Below are 16,147 nucleotides of genomic sequence, written 5' to 3'. Positions count from 1 at the left end.
GGGATCCCAGCTTAATACAGGAGCCTCTTCTCTGGGAGACTGCAGGGAGGGAGGCCCGGCAGCAAAGGCCCCTGCTCTCTACCGGCCGTCCCTGCTGGGTGTCTCCAAGAGGGACGGTTATAGGAACTGGTGATAAGGGGGCAAAGTTTCTGGGTAGAGATGCACTGACTGGCAGTAGCAGGAGGAAACCATAGGGCATGACCGTGAACATGAACCTACATGCCTATGAATGGGCATGTCAGGCACTTTTCCTTAAAAGCCAAACCTGGGCTGGTACAGGGAAAGAGTGAACCCGTCTTTGAGAAACATTCCCTTTGGTGTTGAAGGAACTGTAATGGTAACTTCTCTTCATCTGATAATAGAGTATTTAGCAAAGAGATACAAAACCCTCTCTCTTTTACAAACATGGCGAAAGCATAGTTTCAGCAACAGCAGTGTCATCATTTGGTTGACAGAAAGCATCTGTTCTTGCGCACATTAACTTCAGAATAGCCACATCAAAACGAAAATGTGTTTCCAACAGCCTTGCATGTGGCATGCATTTGAGTTGTAATTGGGGAGCATATGGCGCAAACTGGCGAGGGTGTCTCCGGGTGGTTTCATTATTGACAGGGAGACGGGCGCAGTTGGTTGCCATAAGTCTGTGTCTACTCACCCTCCCCAGGAGATGGGCAAAGTAGGAAGGATCCAGGACTTGATGGTTGTTTGACTCTAGCCTACATGCACCCCACTGTCATTTCCTTCTATAAGCAGAGACTCTGGCCTTTGATTAGCCAGCTAGTGGCTGCCTGGATAGGTGTGGGAATGAGCATGCAAGCTCTAGGAAGCCACGCACCCTTGGGAATAAACAGTGCAATTGCATCTCCCCACTTTAGGGCCTAGCTTCAAATATGGAGTCAGACGTTTATATGTGTGATCCACTGGGGTGGTTTCTCTTTTTCATTAGCTGGGGAGCTAGTCATCTCTGAAACTGATCAAACGCAGACTCAGTGTCTACCAGGTCTGACCGCAAATCTGTGGTATGTGAGGTTGTCCTAATGATGAACAAATTAAATACTATTCACACAGACTCAAGTCAAGCAAAACCACCAAGGATGGAGAGAGTGAAGGCAGAGAGCAAACACAAACACATAGCTGCTCATTCCCAACGATCTCTGTACACATACATCCGGTAACACCTGTGCCATCGACCTAACATCAGCCTTGTTTTCAGAGGGCTCCCCACATGTCTAAAACCCATCAGCAAGTCACAGTGGTATGTGGCCAGGCACCTACGTGAGTTCACTGGATGACAAGTGACAGGAGTCCCTGGAAGGAGCAGCCAACGTCCTCGGCTATATTGATCGAACAGAGGAACAAGGGCAGAAGGTCCCTGAGGACCAAGACCACACCTGCCTCTTATGTCCAAGTGCTCCCAGCGAGGTCCCGAGCCAGCACCTGCTCACAAAGTTCTTTCTCAGTGATACTCAGGAAGCACCCTGAGAGTACCCACGAAATTCCAGGTTTCTGCCCCCCTTTCACATTATCTTTCATCAGGGCCTCCCTCGTCAACACCCCCTTTCACACCACCATTGCCTTTGAGTCATTGCCCCGCACCAGGCCGGCTGCTCTCTGGACAGACACAGGGAATAGTACCATCTACACTCCCTGAGTCCCCAAGAAATAGAAGAACTAAATTAGTCTGCAGGAAAAGTCCAAAAGACAGCTAAGGTATTTGCCAACACCCGGGGTGAAAACTGCTCACAACTTCCCACTCTCGCTGGTCCCAGTATTTATGAGCCTTTCTCTGGCCAGCAGTGGTGCTGGTGGCGAGAGAGACAGTGATGCAAGACAGACCTGGCTCTTGCGGAGGTTACAGAGGAGCCAGGGATCCTATCCTTCCTGCCTGGCCTCTGCCCGGCAAAGGTGGGCCAACCTTGCTACTGATGGACCCAGGGAAAACTCAGCCCTCGGCTCCCTCTAGACACAACTAGAAGTATTCATCAGCGTGGCCAGTGTTGCTCTGTGGTTGAGCGTCAACCTAAGAACCAGGAGGGCATGGTTCCATTCTCCGTCAGGGCACATGCCAGGGCTGCGTGCTCGATCCCCAGTAGGGGGCGTGCAGGAGGCAGCAGATTAATGATTCTCTTTCATCACGATGTTTCTCTCTCTCTCTCCCTCTCTTCCTCTCTGAAATTAAAAAAAATATATTTTAAAAATATTTTTCAATGTTACAGCTATTCTAAGAGCAAAAGCATGATGCCCTGGAGGGTATGGTCAGGGTCTTTGGGGTGGGATGTGTGTATCTGAGCTAAAATGGCATTTAAGCAGAGTCTCCAAAGATGACAAGGAGTTAAAAGGGGGAAGTGGACATGAGAACATCTGGACAGAAGGAGGAGCGTGTGCAGAGGCTCAGAGCACAGGGTGTGCTGCAGGAATGAAAGATGCCAGCATCGGGGGTCAGGGCCACAGTGAGAGGTAAAGGCCTGGAACTTGACTCTCAGGGCCGTGATGGCTGCTCAAGTGGAGACAGGCGGTGCTTCAGTTTGTCTGAGAGAAGCCCCCGATTACAACTGCATCACAATCAAACCACACTTCCCGCTGGGACAGTTCAGGCATGCCTGCAGCTGCGAGGGAGGCTCCTAGTCTGTGTGGAGCAAACCGACAGGAGGCAAATGCTGCAGACCAGGAGGCGGAGGCAGGTCCATGGATTCAAGAGCAGAAGGAATGAACTGCATGGCTGGGAGAACGCAGGGCAAGTGACTGGGACTCTGGAGAGTGGGGTGAAGTCTTCTGTCCCAAGACCCACTGGGGAGGTGCTGTTAGCCTTCAGGGAAGCAGGGGCTGCTGCAGGGCTGCCTGTCTGTCGGGAGGTCTTCTAATTGCCCTCAGAAAGCTGAGGCGGAGGAACCGGTAAAGGCTCAGGCCAAGGGGCCGGCAGGCAGGGAGGGACAGTGTGGCCACTCCCCACTTTGCCACACTTGTCCATACCCACTGCACCTGCCAATCTCCTCTAATGGAGAAAGGACACAGGCAGCTGACGAATCTCTGGGGCTGGGCAAAGGAGGGGGACTATGAGGACTTGGGCAGGTGCCTAGGCAGCTCTTCTGCGGGCGGCTTTGAGTTTGGAAATAAAAGGAGGACATGGCAAGAAGTGCCTGGCAACATGCAAGGTGTCCAAACCTGGGATCTGTCCTTCTGGACCACCTCCTGAGAGAGCAGGCTGATGGGGGCTTGGCACTTCCAGGGGCGCTTAGCCAAGGCCAGAAGAATGCATTTGGCTGGGGCCTGCACTGACCTGATGCAGAGGGCTTCCAACTAAATTTTACGGCTGGCGTCGGGGAGTGTAAGGAAGAAGAAAGAAGTCAAAATTCAACTGTATGAAGGAACATGGTAATGGGTCATTTAGGTAACGTGGAAGGAATAGCAGGAAGGAAGATGTGTACGGTATATTCAGAAGGAAGTAACCAGGAGCCTGGTTGTTACCATCCTGGAGGAAGGACTCATGACCTGAGCATGGTCACTAATGGGAATTCTTTATCCAAAGGAAATGGACTTACAGGAGAGAGAGGTTGGAGAGCCAGGATGGGACCATTAATAAGAGAACCCCAGGAAAAGAGAGAACACTTAAGTGTTTTTATTGAGGGAACATAAGAGGGTGGCCCGTCAGGTGACTGGTACTCCTCTTATGCAGATCACAAAGGTGGGAGAGCGATGAGGACAGCACAGGCCTTGAGGATTTCAACCACTCAGCCCTGGTCCAGGTCAGCCAGGGCAGACATCGACCCATACCAGCTAGTTCTCTCTGTCCCCCCCACAAGGCCCGGCACCAATTCCTCATCTCCTCAAAATCCTCAGGCCCAGCTTGGCCTTAAAGAAAGAGGTTACTATGTATTGAGTACCTTCTATACACCAGGGAAGGCCTAGATATCATATCACCTTATTTCTCTCACACCAACATTATGAAGGTTAGTGTCCCCTGAGAGAAATGAGGAAACAGGTTAAGAGGTTCAGTGGCTTGTCCAGGGCTACACTGTGGGCTGGACACTTGCAGATTGCTCCTCCAGACCCAGTCTTTGCTCTGCTTTGCTGGCCTCTATGGAGAGCACCTCCCAGGAGGGACCAGCCAAGATGGGCAGAAGGAGAGGCTGGAGTATTTATGCCCCCACTCTCTTCAGATGGGTCACAATTTGGCAGAAGCAATTAGTCAGGCCATTAATTCTGTCCCATAGGCTCCCTCCCAAGTCTACAGAGATCTTATTAAGTTCCTCCAGGCTAGTTTCTGGATGTTTCCCCACCCTCAGATGGTCCCCTGACCCTCTGCACACCTCTGTAAGGAATCCCTCAGGCCCCCTCTGAGCATGTGCCATCTTCCAAAAGGACTCACTGACAAGCTGAGCAAATGCTAGGATTTGAACCTCGAATGGCCTGAACAAAAAGCTCGGGCTGTGAATCATGATGTGCCTGTGTGGTGGCTGACTTAAGCCTTAAAGGAGAAGTATACTATAATCATTTCTTTTTTTAAAAAAAGAACGGTCGGCACAAATGTTCCAATTCTGCTTTCATCGATGTCCCTCACAGCAGAGTCCAGAGTGTCCAATTGGAATCTCTTGTCATGCGATTTTTCTTTGAAGAGATAAATTGCTGGTAGAAAGATCTGAATTTAATAAGACGTTGGGTGGCTTCGATTGATTTCAATCTGTGATGGTGTCTCGATGACTTTGCCAGGACTTGGCTTTCTGGCAGGTCTTATGAAACCAGAGGCTGGGCCAGCCAGTTCTATAATAGTGACTCCAAATTGCGTAGGTTCCAGGGACCTCCCCAGTTCATAGCTAATAACTAACACCATCGACTTTCAACTGTGGCTGAATCACAGAAATGTGAAAAAGGTCCCAAGAGAAAAAGCTCAGAACTTTGAAAATTCTTTAGCCTTTGCTTTTGGTGTTGGGCCAGCTCTCTCTAAGCTGTTCACTCAGATCTACTCTGCTGCTGGGTTTCTTAGCATCGCTACTATGGATATCTGAGATTGGATAATTCTTTGTTGTGGGGGGCTCTCCCGTGCACTGTAGGCTGTTTAGCAGCTTTCCTAGGCTTCTATCTATGGGAGGTCAATAGCATCTGCTCCCCAGTTGTGACAACCAGTCATATCTCCAGGTACTGCCAAATGTCCCCGAGGGGGAGGGGAGTGGTGGCAGGGGGCGGGGAACAATTACCCCTGGTTGAGAATCACTGCTCTGAGTGAATAGCTTCATCAGGATGGGCACAAACTCGGCTTACTGAAGCTGTACAAAAATACTTTGTCACCTGCAAGATTCTGAGTCATCAGTCAAATGAACTTGTATGCCTTTAAATTAAGCCCAGTTTTGTTCTCAAAGTTCAGAGCTACATTTTCTAAACCATTAAGGCCGAAGCTGCCTCTTAAGATGAAAACCATCCATGGTCAAAATTACCTTCAGAAGTCCTTTTGGAAGATGCCACTTTATAAAGCCCATGCCCATCCTCACAGTTCCAACAATCAAGGTTTTCATTTCGCTTCAGTGGAATGCTGTCAGAAATACCGAGCTTGTCACCATGGGCCAGTTATCTTCAAATACAAAAACTTAAACTCTAAAACCACATTTGATGTAGGAAGTCATTCATGCTGACACATAAGAGTCAGGAAAGGCCCAAGAAAGAAACAGATCTGTGGCCCTCGTGTCATGCTCACAGGGGGACATACGCCTGAATTGATGTTGGGCAGGATTATAAACATGATTAAATTGTAACTTCTACTCCCCTTTCCCTTTGCATCTCAGATTGATTATGTTTCTGACCGAGTTCACTTGGTTAAACATATATATGCTACCACTCCACTGTAGTATCATGTAGGACAAAAAGAAGCCAGTTTTAGGTCTAATTATTCTAATGGTTAGCATATAGATTCTATTTCACACCATAATGAGAAAATTAAGAGTGATTTGAGATTATTGTATCATTTATTACCCTCTCATTATTTTGAACTTGAATTTTATGCATGATTTCAAACATCAGCCCCCATTTATGAAGACTTCCTTGGAGCTTTTTAAATTTCTATTTTAAGGTTAGGTCTTGTCCTGGTTCAAACAGAGTCAAACAGGATCAACCCTAATATCTGTTTGTCATTCCATGCCCAGGAGGGCTGGTGGAACTCCTGGGTTAACTACATGACCATTTTCTTTTTCTTTCCTTTTTTTAATTTTTATTTTTAAGAGAAGTAGACTTCTAATGTGTTTTTAAAATATATTTTTATTGATTTCAGACTGTAAGGGAGAGGAAGAGAGAGATAGAAACATCAATGATGAGAGAGAATCATTGGTTGGCTGCCACCTACACGCCCCCTACTGGGAATTGAGCCAACAACCCAGGCATGTGCCCTTGCCGGAATCAAACCCAGGACCCTTCAGTCTACAGGTTGATGCTCTATCCACTGAGTCAAACCAGCTAGGGCCATTTTCTTATAAGAGCAAACTGGGAGACAAGCATAGCTTCAAACTGGCAACACATTTCAATAGCACCTATAGCTCTTGTCAAGCCCCAGACAGAAACATCAAAGATGTCAACACAAAAACTGCTATTTTGGAAGAGAAATACTAGTGTTAAAATGGATAGTCCTAAATAACAGCTAGCAAATACATTGATTGAATTTGAGGGTGTGTTTTTTTCCTAATTCATATTTTTTCAGGTTGAGCAAGATAGAGTTACTTTTAATTAGATGTTCTAATGTGATTAGTAGCAACCTCATTCATTCCATAAATATTGATCTAGACTTTTCATGAGCCAGGCACTGTGCTAGGCACAAATAAGTCAGATGTGAAAAATTGTCTTCATTAAAATATTTTTCAAGCCAAAGTGGTCTCTTAAGTCAGAGTCAACAAATATTATAATATCAAAACAACTAACATATAAGGAAAATATTAGCTCTTCCTCCCAGTAGAGTATGACCAAGCCTAAGCAGAACCAGCTATCCTGAGATTGGGGTAAAACTAGAAATCCACATTTAAATTCTTATTGCAAAAAATTGAATCTCTCTCACTTACATCTACTCACTAATGGATGTGGCTTTCCACTAATCAATGATTCAGTTTATTTGCGCTTGTTAACAAATTCATTCACAAAGAAATGGAGAAAATTTCAATTAAAATAAGGGCAGTTGAATAAGTATTTTAATTATAAATTTGTTGAGGATCATTCTCTGAATTTTCTCTCTTTTTTAGAGTTTGATTTCAGAAAGAAATAGCCCTCATATATTATGTCAACTTTGTAAAGATTCCTTCTCTATAGTAGGTCACCATCATTTCTTCATTTTTACAGAGTGGCCTATATAGTCAAAGATGTGTCCTCTATCATGGTCTGTGTAATAAATATTACAGGGGAAACAGCTGTCTCTGTTGATTAATGTGTCTGCTTTCTTTTTTCATGTTGTTTATTCATTCACGAGCTCATAAAACAATCATTAAATGCCTATTCTGCTCCAAGCATTGAGGGATAACAAAGGTGAGTGCAAGCATGGGTCCTCTTCTGAGGAACATACAGATGAGGAGGGAGAACGATTGGATATGAAGTGAGATAAGCCCTGTATCTTAGGGACACACAAGCTGAAGGGAAACGGAGAAGAGGAAACAAATAATGCTTTATGGAAGGGAAGATGCTTTAACTAGATAAATAAAAGTCCAGTGGCACGCAGTGGAAGAGGGCAGTCAGGCACAGAGGCATACCTGAGAGAACATGGCGCCTTCCAGGTACTGACAGCACTTTGGTGTTGATGGAACATAACATGTGGGGGTGGTTGTGGTGGTAAAAGCCTGGGTGTAGGGACTAGATGACCAATAGTTAAGGTCTTAACTTTATGTTGTAGATAACGGAGTACCACTGGAAGATTTTAAGAACAAGGTATAGATAATGACTTTTTTGATTGGGTTGCTAAGACAAACCTAGAAGATGTAAGATATATTAGAACCAGATCAGAGATGGCTAAGACTGGGACTAAGGCACTGGTGATAGAAAGATAGGGAAGAGAGAAAGAAGCACAGAAACACTTGGTGATTGACTAGATAAAGGGAAGAACAGTGAGGGAAGAGTAAAAAATTACATGTATGCTTCCAGCTTAAATGACTAGGCCAAGAAAGATGGTCTTAACCAGATGAGGACTAGAAGATACAAGTAGGTTTGAAGGTTGAAATTTTATGGGTGAGAGATGGGTTACATCTCCCATCTGAATGTCTGGCACCCACTAAGTCTGCAGTATCTGAGGAGCATTCAGATGGTGATGTCTAAAAAGGCTGAATACATGCTTCCTGAGCTCAAGAAGGCCAAGGCTGAAGATACAGACCTAGCCCTAGCTGGCTTGGCTCAGTGGATAGAGCATCAGCCTGCGGACTGAAGGGTCCCAGGTTTGATTCCGGCCAAGGGCACATGCTTGGGTTGTGGGCTTCATCCCCAGTAGGGGCTGTGTAGGAGGTAGCCAATCAATGATTCTCTCTCATCATTGATGTTTCTATCTCTCTCTCCTTCTCCCTTCCTCTTTGAAATCAATAAAGAAATTAAAAAAAAAAAAGATGCAGACCTAGCAATTTTAGCACATGGTGGGTAGTTAAGATTCACAGGTAGGGATTCAAGGTCACAGCCATAGGGTGTGGCATGAAAAGAGAGGGTTGCTGGAGAAGGAACCTTGGAAAAAAACTGACACTTAAGGGGCAGATAGAAAAACAGTAAGAAGATTGAAATAAAATGATGAGAAAATAATAATAAAAATGTAGAAGACATGAAAGTCAATTAAAACACTGAGTCTGGAGATTATCTAGTGGTATACACAGGAACCCAGAGATGCTGGACCTAGAAAGCCAACAAAAATCTACTGAAACTTCTCACTGTATCTAGTGGAGGAGCTTTCTCAGAGGATGTTCCAGCTTCAGAAGGCTCCAAAGATTCTTGCCATGCTCAGAGGCAGATACGACGCATTCCAGGGATTCTCTTGAAACAGCATACTTTTAGGGACTAAAAAACCACTGTGTGATTATGTTGCCCCACATAGCAGGCATTGTATCATTTAGTACAAATATCTCATGGAGGCTGGTGATGGAAAGATAGGGGTGCTAGATGGAAAAGGGGAGTGGTGAAGGTGACAGAGTGGTGATCAGGTCCTGACCACAGATAAAGACTCTAAAAGGAACCAGCGAGTTCTTCATTTTTACTATTTCCCAGTCTCAGTCACTGACTCTGAACAAAATTCACAGTACCACCTGATTAAGAATGCTCGTTGTCCCTACCTGTGGAAGCCTCCTCACTGTACCTGGAGCATTTTCCCAAGGCTCCCAACTGGAATGCAAAGCACTAATGTCTTTCTGGATTCCCTGTTAGCACCTCTAGGTGCAGAAAAACTCATTCACCCCCCAGAGCCTGGTGCAGACTGGGTCTTGGAGCTCCTGATCCTCTTTTGCTATGTCAAGAACAAACAAGCTAATTACTATTCAAAACCTTAATTTTTTTATTTACATTAAACAGATTTTAGGATGCAAATTTGATTATAAAGGTTGGTTCAAAACCATTATAATCCAGTGCTTAGAAACAATTCTCCAAGGGTCTCTTGTGTTCTGCAGTCCTGCAAGCAGAGGCACTCCTAGCCTTTGCTCTGGACTATCTTTCTAAGGATGTGTGCAAACAGCCTTGGAAAACAGAGATAGTGTCTCCCTCTACAGCACGGGACAGGTTTATTGCCCACGGTGTAAAAGACAATGTCTTTCTCTGGGACAAAGGGAAGACATGCTAACTGCCCACTCTCAGAGTTGGAATCCCTAAGCTCAGGGTTTCTCTTTGTGTGCATTCAGGCACCATTTGTGCCTGTACATATCACCTTGTGGGAACTGGGGCTTGGAAAATGGCACAGATGCTGATACTCTGGCTACTATTGTTATAAGCAATTAAGTTATTTGTCTCTGATCTAGAAGTTTCATGTCTTCTGCCAGCAACATCCATGAAATTGTGGCAGGCTAACTTACCAGCTTACCAAGTACGGTAAAGTCTTAGACCCTTCACAGATTTTGATACCCGATTGCTATCTGTAAAGTTAAGTTGATCACATGATAACCTTCTTTAACAGCTTTCCCAATGCCATTATTTGCTTTGTCTTTACTTAAGTATACTTAAGTAAGATTCATAATTTGTGTACATCAAAAAGATTCAAGACTGCCTGGTTGGTGTGGCTCATTAGTTGAGCATCCACCCATGAACCCAGAGGTCACCAGTTTGATTTCCGGTCAGGGCACATGTTTGGGTTGTGTAGGAGGCAGCGGATCAATGCTTCTCTCTCATTAATATTTCCGTCTCTCTCTCTCTCCCATTCCCTTCCTCTCTCTAAAATCAATAAAAACATATTTTTTTAAAAAAAGAACTCAAGACTATTTAATGGTCTAACATATGGTACAAGAAAATGCACTGCAGGCAAATGTTCTCTATAGGAGGAAAGATGGGAAGGTTTTCCTTTTTCCATGTTTAGAGAGCATGAAATGGCAAGGCCAAAAAAAAAAAATTCTAATGATTTGCAAAGGCTCTCAAAAAGAACTCCATAGCAGGTGTAGCAGGCAGGGCCTTAGCCTTGGGTAGAGTTCCTGAGATATTTTGTTTAATTGACCAAGTGGCATCAAGTAGCAGCAGTAAGATGAGGTATGGGGAGGTGGGGCTGCCCTGAGTCACAGAACCACAAGGAATCTGGTTTCCCGCCAATGCATGAAATAAGGGACTGGAGGTGTCCAAAGCTTTATGCAAAGGAACTAGCATGCATTGGGCTGATGATTGATGATATTCTGCTGCTACTGTGCCAACTGGAAATAAGATACCAGATGTCTCTGATATCAGCCATGTGGATTAGGTAACTTAGAATAGCATTTATGCCTGAAGGAGATTCAAAACATGTCACACAACGAAAATGACAAAGATGCTCAATGACTGGTAACAACAGCCATGATGATGAATAATACCTACATGAAAAATGATTATTATTTAAACAAATTGAACATTTCATGATATAGGTATATGTCTATATTTTATTTATGGATGTGAAGATCAGGAAGTTAGAGGCATTATCCTATTGACCAGTACTTTCAACACTAGAATATCTAAGAGAAAATATCAGCATACCATGTCAACAATTTCTGTGAATGCCTCCAGATGAACGCTGGTGAGTAGGACATGGCCATATACATCATGGTTTATATCTCCAATGGCCAAACAATGAGATATTTGGAAATATCTAGAAATCCAATGGTAGGTAGAAACTAGTATTGAATATATTTTTCCCTGACAGATCTCAGAGGGAAGAGGGGGTGGTGGTGGAGGGGTAGGGAGTGATTACTAGTAACCAAAGAACTTATATGCATATTTGCATAATCCATGGACATAGAAAATAGTGTGGTGAAGACCCAGGGTGGGGCAGGAACCAAATGGAGGGGGGCATCAGGGGAAAAAAATGGGGGACATCTGTAATACTCTCAACAATACAGATAAAAAAATTAATATAGTGTGGTAAAATTTTCAAATGCATCTCCAAAGTATTATTTCTGTGTGCAATATATGAGTGGGGCAAAGTAGGTTTACAGTTTATTATTTTCAAATGGAAAATAATACAATAATAAATAATAATGCAAGAAAAAACTGTGTTTCCTGTATTCAACTGTCAACCTACTTTTGCCCCACCCTGTAGAGCGCTAAACTAAAACTAAGAAAAATAATCCAGCCATTATACATGCTTTCATGGTGTCACTAGTAGGTGAAAGATACTTATAAATACTTGATGGCAGCTTCCTTCTACCAGGAAAGGGCATTCGTCTCCATCTAGTTTCAGGAGGGACTCGGTTGTGTGAGCCAAGGAGCAAGGAAAGAACACAGTTCTAATTTCCAAGGAGGTAGTTCAACCTTGAGACACCATGCAGAGACCACCATCAATGCCTGGTTTTGAGATGAGTGGTTTTCTCCACTATTTCCATGAGATAGGTTACCTAGATCTAACACCTGCTGGGATAAAAGGTTACCTTGCTATGTTGATTTCACTTGTGGGTACACAGATTAGTTTTAATCCTCAGGGTAACTTCCTCAAGAGTCATATCAAAGAACTCTATCCCAATAAGAATGCTGCATCTTTTTCTCTGGTTTATGAGAATACTTTACTTGTTCCTAGAGTCATCTGTGAGTTTTTTGAAATAGAAAATAAACTTATTAGATAGATATTCTGATATATACCACCAGAGCTCAGAGAAAATATAATTAAAGCAATGGGTGAAGAGATAGGCTCTTCCGTGTTTACCTAAATTTTGGGCTGACTGTCTCTGTCAATTAGAGCACAATGCAAACGAGAACACAGGTATGTGTTTCTTCCTCACTTGGGCCTGATAGTTTCACACAGAGAAAAAATATTCAGGCCAGCACCACTAAATTCTAGGCAGTATTGGGACAAACATCCGCCATGAGCCACAAGAGGGCCAGATGGAAAAACGATTCAAGCACACACTGACCGGAGGGTGGGGGTAGTGGCACAATTCATACAAGTTACAGTGATTTAGCTGGGAAGGTTTGGGGCCGAAAGATCTCACTAGATGGCACACAATGCTACGGGGGTTTTAGCATTAGCCCTTCCCTCTTTAAAAACATATTTTGTAAGAGAAAAGGTAAAGAAGCTTTTGGAATTTTCATATCTTTTGCTATTAAAAGTTGTCCAGAATCTGAGTAAAGAGTTTTAACAAAAGAACCCAGGAAGTGACCTTTAATCCCGAGGTACACAGAATTTGATAACAAATAATACATCTTTTTGTAAATAGAATTCTGAAATGTAGGCCATGATATTGCAGATACTGGAGAGAACACCACCACAAATACTGATACCATGATGCCCTGAGAAATGGCTGGGCTGAGCGCCAAAACAATAGCTGTGCTCCCAGCAGGGTGCCAGCACCTTTTTGAGACTCGGTAAGAGATGGATACCAGCCTCCCCATTACTTACTCAGATGCACAAGGTATTACCTAGTAGTATTTGGGAGGAAGAGGCAGAGCATGGCAGAATTATCACACAATTCCACAAGGTGAAAGAATGAAAAAGCGAGTCAACCCCTGGCACATTTGGACCACATCATGCCAGGTGTTTGGTGCAGGACAAACATCTGGATGTGTGATTATATTTTTTTATTCTTCCTCCAGATACTGGGATATTATAAATGTTAGGGATAAGCAAAAAATTACTTTGATCATTTGAAAATGGGAACTGGGCCCTGGCCACTGTGGCTCAGTGGATAGACCGTCGACCAGCGCACCAAAGGGTCACAGGTTTGATTCCCAGTCAAGGAGATGTACCTGGTTTGCAGGTTTGATCTCCAGCCCTGGTCAGGACTCATATGGGAGGGAGGGTATCTCTCTCACCTCTTTCACATTGATGTTTCTCTCTCTCTCTGTCTCTGTCTCTCTGTCTCTCTCTCTCTCTCTCTCTCTCTGTCCCTCTCCCCCATTTATCCCTTCCACTCTATAAAAATCAATGGAAAAAATATCCCTGGGTGAGGATTAACCAAAGGGAAAGAAAATGGAACCTGGTAAAAAGAACAGGATGCCAGGATGTTTCAAAGAACAATAACAAACGGGGCTGAGGGAACCTTTTCTGTAATACCAACTTCGCATGTCTGTCCTAAGGGCGAAGGTCCTCAGGTCAGAAGGCACCCTCGGCAGTTCTTTCTGAAACCATTCTCTAGTAGCGTTTCTCCTCACACACTTATCATTTCCAATGGAATGATTCACTTAGGTATCGGGACAAGAATGTTAGAATACTCTACTGGTCCCAACTGACTTGGATGAAAATTACTTAACATGGGACGGACAGCTCTTTTCGATTGCCCAAGAGCCACTGCTTTCTTTCTCAGAAAAAAGCAAACATCACACAATGCTGTGGTACCAATCTGTAATTATGTCTACATTCAAGTTCCTATCCCTTTTTCAGAGGCAGGGGTCACTTACTGTATGATTTCAGTCAAACATTTGCTCAGTCTCTATTAATTTCTTCTTTGTAGAGGAAAATGACATTTGCTTTTTAAAAAAATATATTTTTATTGATTTTAGAGAGGGGGAGAGAGAGAGAAACATGAGCAACGATGAGAGAGAATCATTGATCAGCTACCCTTTACACATCCCCTACTAGGGATCGAGCCTGAAACCTGGGCACAAACCCTCCTGGTTCATAGGTTGATGCTCAACCACTGAGCCACACTGGCTGGGCTGACATTTGCTTTTTATCTTTCTGAAAGCATACTGAAATAACTTTATGTTCTCCAAATGCATATTGTATGTACTCAAAACAGTATTTTCTGTGTCCTTATTGAAGTTTAAAATGTTCTTTTTCATTGGCTAGAACAGCCTCCGATTTGACTCTAACTGGACAAAATACTTAAGGAACCCTCTTTTTGCCACAGATATCAACTAGATTAAAATTTTTGAGGACAAAGACTATTTAGAGATACTGACAATTCCCTCAGCTTGGGGCCTCTCTGTATTTCACAGCTGAGACAACCATTCTGTAAACTTCTGGAGGTACAACAATTAGCATGAAAAGTCCCAGGATCAAGTGCAGAACTCCTTTGCAGGGAAATGCTTTTCATATCGCCAGTTCAGTCAGAGCAGCGATATCAGGCAGGGTTTGGGAAGCACAGAGTTGTCACAGAACAGTCATTTTTCCCGATTCTCAGAGTCTCAACATTTTAAGACCGACATTACTCATCCATGACTGAGCCATCTGCCTGGGACGGTCTTCTGCGGCTCAGGGACCAAGAGGACTGGCCGAGATGCAAAGCCCTGGTGCAGCCAGCCTGCCCTGCAGAGCAGCCAGGGGCCAGGAGAGCCAGCGAAGAATTGCACAGACAGTTCTGTTCCGTTACAGACAGTTCTGCTGAGGTCACGGAGTCCTGCCTTGTTTAAATTAAACTTGACGCCATATTTAGGCAACCCTCCTAGAGTGAGGAGTTGCGTGTCTCTGTTGTCTCCGTTGGCTCAGTCTCTGTCAGGCTGCAAGCCCCAATACTCGGTAAGCCCACCGGTGCTGGCTGCAGGGTTAACCAGCCGCCACCGTGGAGGCGCCTGTGCCCAGAACCACCCCCTCTGCTAAAGTGAAAGAAAACGGACCCACAGTGTGCGGAGCAGCCAGGAAAGCAGCTGATGCTCCGAGGCTGCAGTGCACAATGTCCTTGTTTTCCCCCAAATAAAGCGAAGGCGACGGGGAATTTTTCCAGGGCCAGCCTGCCTGTCTGCACACACGCACCTCCACCCATGCCACGTGCCAGTAATCTTTACTATTTTCCTTTTTATTTTCTTGACATTTAATGCCTATGTTCACGAGGTCCACATTTTTCTTTGCCGGCACTGCTTGATTTTATTCTCCATCAGTTTAATTTAAACCAGACCGACAATCCCTCGGGTAAGAACATTTCAAAGTGGCCACTTTATGGGGCAGATCCAATAAAGAAATAACATCCAAATGATAGAGGGCTACGTTAAAACCCTGTGATTTAGAATGAGATGTCAAAGTCAGTCTTATCTTCGGATTTTTTTTCCCCCAATGACCATACCCTGACCCTCTTCACAATAACTTTGCTTTCATGGAAGTGGTCTGAACACCCTCTTGCACCAGTGGCAGCCCAGGCTGCAGTCCCCGCTAAGCCTACCCTTAGCTGACTGTCAGTATTCGTTTGAACGTAGGAATGGGTACTACTGCCCAGAAAAAGGCTCTCTGGTGTTAATGAGCCCTCCCCTCTCCCAGCACTCACCTTGGGGATGCTGAGGTGTTCCCGGGGAGGACGATGCTCCCGGGAGAGCCTCCTGTGAGTCTAGAGATGAAGGGCCGGGACTCAGAGGGGCGGGGGCGGCCGGGGCTGCCGATGAGGTCAGGTCCAAGGAGAGGTCAGCTCTGCCCCGGCTCACGCTCCGGCTTCTCAGTTCCTTCTCGTGCGCCTCAGCTGCCAACTGCTCCAAGTATTTGTATCTGAAAGTGAAATTCCAAAGGGTTTCCGTAAAAAGAAAGAGGAGCCCGTGGCTGATGCTTGTTTATGGATGAAACACCTGCAGAGAGAGCTGGTTTCCTGATGCCGAGCACAGCGCGGGGCTGGCTGGAGGGCCCGCTTGCCAGGAACGC

At 44.7% G+C, this 16,147-nt stretch overlaps 1 protein-coding gene across 2 annotated transcripts in view; it reads right to left on the bottom strand.

The window, feature by feature from the left end:
- FHOD3 (formin homology 2 domain containing 3) overlaps positions 1-16,147 on the bottom strand; it is a 376,750-nt gene that overhangs the window by 55,463 nt on the left and 305,140 nt on the right. For both annotated transcript variants that reach the window (XM_008158248.2, XM_008158257.2), the window contains one exon: positions 15,783-15,997. In XM_008158248.2, coding sequence (XP_008156470.2) covers positions 15,783-15,997 — 215 coding nt within the window. The remainder of the gene's footprint in view (positions 1-15,782; positions 15,998-16,147) is intronic.

The sequence above is a fragment of the Eptesicus fuscus genome, chromosome 12 (genome assembly GCF_027574615.1).
Source record: "Eptesicus fuscus isolate TK198812 chromosome 12, DD_ASM_mEF_20220401, whole genome shotgun sequence".
Lineage (NCBI taxonomy): Eukaryota > Metazoa > Chordata > Mammalia > Chiroptera > Vespertilionidae > Eptesicus > Eptesicus fuscus.
This window is presented reverse-complemented; position numbering and strand designations above follow the sequence as displayed.